The following is an 8,461-nucleotide window of genomic DNA, read 5'->3' on the forward strand; positions in this document are numbered from 1 at the left end:
GACTAACTCAGTTTAGCAAAAAACAAGCGAAAAGCAAAACTGACTCAGGACCCAAAAGGTACAAGCTCACCACAAGAGCTGCTTGCTGGCGTTACAGCCCAAAAAGTAGAACTTACAGTTGCGTTGGCTGATTAAACATTGGAGCTGAAGGACTCTCTAAAGAATTTGTTAACAAAAGAAACAAAACACAGGCAAAGCTAAAAAGATGCTGATGGATTTTAGGGACTGCTTTTTGACAGAAAATGTTAGGTGGCAGAGCAAAAGGGGAATGACAATTGTTCTAAAAATCAGTCACTGGAGAGTATTTTTGCTAAAAAGAAGAAGTTGCAGAAAAATTGAGTTTTGTTCACACACAAAAATCTAATATTGTACCACATCTACTAACAAAGCAGAATTTGCACCCCCTACCTCCCACCCCAGCCTGAAATCACCCTCCTACCTTGAAAATGCTGCTACATTATCTGCAAGTGTTTCCTGGTCGTCTGCTCCAGATCGGTAATAATCATACACTGACTTGGGGAGAAATTTTTTAGCATGCTCTTCAAAATCAGCAACGCAAACTGGTTTTCCGGACATGTTTGCAGATGTCACAGGGTTAGTTCATTCCTACTTCTCTCTCTTTTAAGCTCTGTATTTTTGTCTGTAAATCATTAATATGGGACCTCATCAGGATTCAATTTACCTACATACCAAAAAACCGCAACACCAACCCACCAACGTCTTGTGTCATACTGGACTTCAGCACCACATTTTATTTCATGTGGTCAAGGCCAACCAAGAACATAATGGAATAAAATATGGTACAAAAAGAAAACTAATCAGCAAGCAAAGCAATACGTAGGTGCAGAATGCACGAATGTACGGTCTCTCATGCGTGCCTTTATCATCCAAAATATCCAGGAGACCGAAGCAAACTCCTCATACCCCAAAAGCAAAAGAGTCTTTCATTTACACAATTTATAAAAGCAGTAAAAGCAGGTCCCAGCCTGGACATTTAGGACAGCATCCAACACAAGCAGATTTCCAGTTATTTTCATTAAAATCCTGGATACTGACTCAAGTTGCAGGGACCCAGGGCCAGGCAGCTCGGGCATCTAATACAACCTCAGGCAAATGGCTCCTGATTTTAAGTTAACTCCACCTCCACAACCCAACGAGCCTGAATTATTCTGAGAACGTTACGCAGTCAGATGCGCTCACCAGCTGAACTGTAACTAGCTTCGAAGCGATGACATTCATCTGAGGTGTTAACGCACTCCAAGATTTCTTGATTGAATCTTGACTTAAAATTTAACAAGCACATGCAACAGGTTTACGGTATGTGTTTGACAGAAAACTTACAAGTATATCATGCGTGTATTTAATTCTGTTTTCTGGCTGTGCACGTTTCAGTTACAAATATTGCCATTTTGTTGCAGCCAGATTTTGGGGAGAAGGAAGCAATGATTACCTGAACTAGAAACAACCCTCCCAAAGCATAGTGCAAGATGTGGCTGACTCTGCAGCGTGCACAGGAGCAAGGCAGCACACTGCGCTCACCACACACCTCTCTCTCTGGTGCAAGAAAACCAGAACGCCTGTATTTTGCTCACTGTTTGTTATTTGCAGCAGACAGACGAAGGGATGCGATGCAATGCAATAGAAGTACAGCTGTGCCTCACTCCCCCCACTCATCTGGCATTTCAAGTGACTTGATTTTTTCATTCTTTGGCAAGGCTAAGAATTCAAATAACATCAAGTTAAATACACATATACCTCGTGAAAACTACAGCCGTCTTCCTTGCTGCTGCTTTATACAACTAGGAACACAACATTCTGCCAAGAGCAAGAAAAATGCTTACAATTCAAAGGAGATTGTCAAGTACCTATGGAGGGGTATCTTAGGGGCTGAGGCAAGAAGGATGGTGCCAGCTGGAAGCTCAGTCTCAGGAATCGTTCGAAGGGAACGACGGCACGGAGAGATTTGCAGCCATTTCTCTAACTGCTTTCCCAGATGAGGGCATCTCAGATGAAGCTGTACAGGGTGCATACAGGGTCATTTTTCTAGCTCGTCAGAATATTCCTGGAAGGAATTACTGGAAATGAATATCAATGTACATACAACTGCACCACGGGGCACTCATCACACATCAGTGTCAGACACTATTTAAATGCAAACTGGCTTAACATTGACATTTCTGGGCGCTCCCAGCACAGAACTGAGGACACGTCTGCTTTCATTTATTTAAACTTTGCACCGCCTGTATTAAAACCAGGTATTTATCCCAGCGCATGAGACAGTGAGTGTTGCACAATAGCTAAACATTTTAACCATAATGAATTCAAAGCTTTTAATGTTGGAAAGTTGCACAAAAATTGCTGAAGGCAGTGACACTGTTCCACCACTGCTCTCCCCTGCCCCATTTCACAAAACCTGTATTTACTTAAAAAAAGCTAAGCTCTTCGAAACACTTGCCACCTTGATCTTTCTCTCTCCCTCCCCACTTTTATGTTCACTTGCCATATTCACACCGTATCAGTGACTTCCTTCACTGGCCGTTATTTGCCACTCAGGCTAAAAGTTCCTCCTCCCTCCCCTGTGATGACGGTGCTCCCCCCCCTGATGTGGCATCCACACGCCAAAGCCCAGCTGGGGTCACTGACTCCTGGCCCAGCTAGTGTGCCCTGGGAAGCTCCACAGACTTCAGGAGTTCACCAGGAGCTGGAAAGTCTTCTACTCCAGCAGGACCCCACCTTTGCTGCCACAGGCCACTTTATGAGCTCTGACATGGTGGAAGGTGCCGGTATCGGCACAAGGGAAGCCGATCAAGAATCCATCAATCTGCTGCGGGACTACTTGGCCTCTCACCCAGGAGAGCCCAGCCAGCATCTCGCCAGCACAGCTGGGAGTGCGGGACACTGACACGGACCAGTTCCGACACAGCTTCCCTCCAAGTAACCGGCTTCTCATTCTAACATACCCCTCTGGATGCGAGGTTCCTCTGGCCGCTTAATGAAACATCAGCTGTCTGAACCTTAACTTTGAAGCGAAAGAACAGCACCTGACTCAACAGCAAAGAGTTTGCCCAAGCAGCCACAGTAAACCCCACCGATAAAAGTCAATGTACAACTCCATGTGAGCCGTCAGATGCGATTAGGGCAGAGGGAAAACCACCAAAAACAACCAACCAACAAAAAAAATAATCAGGGGGGTGTTAGCATCCTCTCCCACATCTTCTGCTTCTCACCTGTTCCTTTGGCAGGCACTGGAGAATCACTGATGGAGAATGGTGTTGCCTACCTGGAGCTCGGATGGAGCAGGCTCTGCAAGGAAACTTTGCACTCTAGTTCAAAAGCAGTACCGCAAATTCTGGAAGAACCACCCCACAGAGGGCTATTAAACACAGAGATACAACTTCTGGCTTCGGAAGCTGTCCAATCAAAAGCCAAAACAACATTTTAAGAAATATCACAACATGCTTGTCCTTATGTACGTTATTCACTAGAGAAAGAGATCACTACGCAGCGGTTTAGTCTGAGCCACCATGTCCTACTGCAGGACCAGAGGGACAGTGCTGATGGTCTCCTGTCAACATGCAAAAACCTCCACAGGTGAAGGATGAGCCAGCTGGGATTTTCTCACTTCACTGGACTGCAGTAAACATTAACTGGAAAAGTTAACTGCAGTATATAGTTTACATATTGCAGCATCCCAGCGATTACCTATTTCTAAAGACTATTGTGCAAAGCTGTTTTATCAAGTAACTTACATAAGAAAACAGTTATTTTGACTTCCAAATTCCCCATGAACTTTGGTGAATTTCTCCAAATGAAGCCAGAAATAACTATTTACAGATTGTGAAGTCTTTTCAGTGAGCATCCTGCATCAATCAGTGACAGCTGATTTACTTCAGCCCCCTCCAAGCCACTCTGAAGAACCAACAGAAAAATATTTGTTGTCCGTCCCCGCCCCCCTTCCCCCCATCACCAGCAGCCATCTACACCTTCAGCACAGGACTGAGTCAAAAATGATGGACCTGTGGCAGGGATGAGGACAATTTCTTGGCCGTCCAGCACAGACAGTGAGCAGGTAGCTCTAAGAAGCCCCTGGACACCTATTTTGAGAAGTCAGTTGGGAAGTCAGGGGGCCGCTGGTGTGGAGGGAGACCCAAGCATCAAGCATTGGACCGGTTCTCCTGGAAGGTTCTGGATGATTAAGTAAATGAAAGCAATCCAGTGGAGAACTACAAAGAGGTCTGCAGCGTGATTTTTGGCCCCCCAACTGCACAGCCATAACCAGACGTAAAAAGTGCCCTTACAAAGCACAGTCTTCCCGTGCCCTTGTGTGTGGGTCTGACAAACGCTTTGGATGACCACTCTTTTCTGCATCCTCCCCAGGCACGTCAGCTACTGGCACAACCCGCGCCAAGACAGTTGGCGGCGCCTGGGTTCAGCTCCCACGTCCACCCGGAATTCAGACTAACAGATCTGAGGTTAAAGCACTAGTGCAGGCTCTGACAAATTCTAATGAGCGAAGAAAAACTGTCTTTCCATACAGAATGGAAATTTAAATATAAGTATTTGATTACTAAATCCCCGTTTGCTCTCTGTGTGTTCAAACATGGAGCTTTGCTTTCTTCTCAGGACAAACAAAATGAAAGTAAAGCAAACAGGTTTTTAAATGTTTTTCTACTGGGAAAGAAATGAAGACATTTGCTTAAAAGAAGTAGTTGCTACAGTCCTCACTAAACCCAACTCTACTTATTCCCCTGTAAGGAAGGGAATAAAAAAAAGGTATCAGCAGACTTGGTTCCCCAGCAAGTGAGCTTACAACCGAACTGCTGGTACATGAAGGGTTAGGAGTGGAAGGATAAGCATAAAATTGGAGAAAAGGCAGGCAGCTCCTGGGAAGAGCTGCAAAAGCAACCTAAGGGACAGGCACAGTTTCCTCCCGTGCAGCCCTTCACAGCTGAGCACCCTGGCGTGTTCTGTGTGCACATGTGGGTAATAGAGAAGGGAAAAGGAAAGGATCCACTTCCTTCCCTCTACCGTACTGCATCCAAGTCACGCAGCTTTTTCACTTTCCATGTGTAATCATGTCCTAGGAGGAGGCACACACTACTCCACCACCCTGCTGCTGGAGCTGGGAGTTATCACTGGTCCAGTTCAAAAATCCAAGGTAGAAACTCAAGATTTTCTACCACTCCAGTACAGCCAGAGTCACTTATGATTTCCTCTATAAAAATAGAGCTTATGTTTGTCCGATTGCTTAAATAAAGTAATTTTCAAAACCCAATCAGATTTTGCCTGTAGTATTCCACCTGCCTATCTTCACGGAGAAAATTTCACATGCTCACATCATGAGACAAAACAAGCAGCAGCTGATTAAATAGTAAAACAATAAAATGCTTCCAGGGACTTCATTTGACATTATTCCCCCTTCAACTTTATGTCAGGAAATCGATGCAATAGCAAGGACACCCGCAGTGAATGGCAGATCACCCAGCCTCTGCAGCAGCGGTGTTCACAGCGACAGGCAGTTCGGGAAACCCACCTGAGAAGGAATCAGCACACTGGACCCAGCAGCTGGTCGCGTCATTGACAGATATGGCAACAACAGCTCCTGGTGGTCACGTCCCCCTAGCAAGGACTGAACTACAACGAGGAGATGTGCCGTTTAGATCCGTACACTGCTTCTGGACATCTGTAGGAGAAACGTACCGCTGTCCTCCAGATCCCAGAGAGTTAGCACACGATGTACAGAATTTGTGGATTTTGTCAGGGCAGGGGGGAAACTAACCTGACAGAGGCCCAGAGGTGCAGCTCTCCGGGGTGCGGTTACACTGTGCCTGGCAGCCCACATTTGAACCCCTGCAGACCTTTGAGTGCGTCCTGCTCAACCCCGAGTTACACAGGGAAACCCTCAGTCTAGGCATGCTGCTTCCAAGCGTCTTTTCACTCATGTAAGAGGAAAGCAATTCGTTAATGTACAGGTTTGGTTTAAAGAGTTTAAGGTATCTTCACAAGTCACACCCTCTATTATTAATTGGAAGATCAGCATTAAAAAAAAAAAATCTTTTGTTAGTTACATAGATGAGCCATCCACACACTGAGAACAACTACAAGAAGATCGTTAATACAAAATTTATATGGAATTTCAGTAAAAATACCCATAGCATAAATTTGCAACACTTTCACATAAAAGACAACCCTGTGTAACATTTCCATGAAGAAAGCCCACATAACAAGTGTTGCTGAGCACAGGTACAGCACGTACAGAGTATTCCAAGATGCGCATACAAGTGTCACAAATCTCGAGGACACAAATTTTGAAAGCCTGTACACATGTCTAGCCTGTCTAAAAAGTCACCCACTGGATTTTTTTAAATTACTTGCTTTTAAGCATACACATTCAGATCCATCAGGGACTGGGTTTCAGCGTGGCATGCACACCAGCTGAAATTTAAATCTGTTCTCAAAAATCTTAAGTCGTTTTTGACATAGAGCTCTAGTTCACAAGCCTTGCAGCCCTATCCTTCACCACAATATTTCGAACGGTGTTAGCAGCAGCTTCTCCAAGGACATTTTGTTTATACTGAGGTTGCAAGAACAAGTTCCATTTTAAAAAGCTACTCAGAACAAAGATAACAGAACACGGATTGCACAAAAGGTTGATACTGACTTTTTTTTTTTTGGAAACACACCAAGTTTAATACTATTGTAATAGTCAATTAGTACTAAACTTGCATGATTCAATTAAAATGTGTTTTAGCGGAACCTCCCCCCCAGTTCTGGAAAGTATATTAACATTACACTCTTACTGCATAGCTACTAGTCTTTCTGTTAAACACTGTAAAGGCTACATATGTATTTTACTACTTGTTACCAGATAAACATTATTCAAACCTAAGTATCTCCAGTATCATGCTACAGTATTTTTCCTACAAATGTCCAACTAAGTTGGAGAGATCAACGGTTCCATAGCACCTGTTTTTCTAAAGTCTTAATCACAATTTAGTGATCTTTGTCATAAGATAGTCCGATGCATGTCAAATACAAAGTCAAATTAGCATTAAATTCCCTACTTCATTAATGAAAACACTGGAGCAACAACACACATATTACGTTCAAGCAACCTCAGAAGCCCAGTATAGCTCATTGCCAGACTCACAAGACAAAACTGCTGCCACTTGCTGCCTGCTTACTGAATCCCTGCTCATCAGAGCGTGACTGGAGTTAGGTCTATTACGATGGAAAATACTTAGTATCTTCATCCTAAATAATCCAAACTTCACAGTGACACGCAAACCCAGGGGCAATGTAAGCAGAGACTTCACAGAATCACCAAAGGAGCTTTCTGATCTTTCTCCCATCATCTCATAAGCCATGCATCTTGTAGGACGAAGTGCAACTTGTCATTTGTGTTTCTGTTTCTTTAAATTAAAGACAAAGTACTGAAATTAACTCTCCTGAGAGCATCTTACTTATCTAAACATTCAAAAAGCCCAAACACCCCATCTTGAGCACTGGAAAGAGGTACACTTGACTTTCTAATACTTCATATATCCAACAGCATCCAACAAAGCCACTGTGAGGTATATGGATGTTCCATATCTTTTAGAATTAAAACCTCTTTAAACAGCTGAAGCGGATATTAGATGACAGGCTCTACAGTATTACACACATGAAGAGAAATCAAACCAAAATTTAATACTGACATGCTCCCTCCTACACACTGTGTATGAGAAGACACAGTGCAGTACAAAATACCCACTTCAGTACACTACCAAAGTCATCATTGCCCTCAATCTGTGCTGGATACAGTCCCACATGTTTTTCAGTGTCTGGTAGTTTTGGATCCATGAACAAGGGGCTACGTCTATTATGTTATGCAAGTTCACGTAACTGAATGTACACACCAGCTCCTGCTTGTCTCATGAAATATGGTTACAGTCGTCTTGTGCTCTTAGACTTCTATGAGTTCCTGATGCACAGAATGCAAAAAGCAAATACATCATGGAAACAACAAATCCATACTCCGAGCTTCTAAGGTGCACAGTTCTTCCCTCCAGACTACAGTGGCCACAAAGTTTTCTTATTTTTTGCAAATAAAAGCTTAACTTGAGTTTGGGGTTGCTTGTTTTTTTAAAAAAAACCAAACCACACCAAACCAAACAAACCCCCTCACTGCTAAGTACCTCAGCTGCCGAGTTCCACTGTAAGCTTCCAGAATTGCTCAGCTACATGGGACAATGCCCAAATAGCACAAACTGTTCTCATAGTGCAATGTATATATACTGTCAACTGTATGTTTTCACATACATGAAAGCGTATTTACATATGTCCACTATATGAAATTCAAGCTCCAGACTGAGAACATTCCTTAAGAAAATTCATACTCAACATATGTAGTGTAATTTTGTTCTTCACAAAGCTGTTAACAGACAAATGCAAAATTTTGACCATACAGTTCTAGGACATA

The 8,461-nt window shown here is 43.4% G+C and overlaps 1 protein-coding gene across 5 annotated transcripts in view; it reads right to left on the reverse strand.

Moving 5' to 3' along the window:
* Positions 1–5,979, reverse strand: part of HAO1 (hydroxyacid oxidase 1) — a 33,499-nt gene extending 27,520 nt beyond the window's left edge. For 3 of the 5 annotated variants that reach the window (XM_080407753.1, XM_080407752.1, XM_080407751.1), the window contains exons 1-2: positions 5,780–5,979; positions 1,866–5,683 (exon numbers count right to left, since the gene is read on the reverse strand). In XM_080407753.1, coding sequence (XP_080263879.1) covers positions 1,866–2,029 — 164 coding nt within the window. In that variant the 5' untranslated portion in view covers positions 2,030–5,683; positions 5,780–5,979. Of the gene's footprint in view, positions 1–439; positions 5,684–5,779 lie in introns of those variants that run through there. The other 2 variants (XM_080407750.1, XM_080407754.1) reach the window with 2 other exon arrangements.
* Between the last annotated feature and the right edge of the window lie 2,482 nt (positions 5,980–8,461).

The sequence above is a fragment of the Falco punctatus genome (assembly GCF_963210335.1).
Source record: "Falco punctatus genome assembly, chromosome: 12".
Lineage (NCBI taxonomy): Eukaryota > Metazoa > Chordata > Aves > Falconiformes > Falconidae > Falco > Falco punctatus.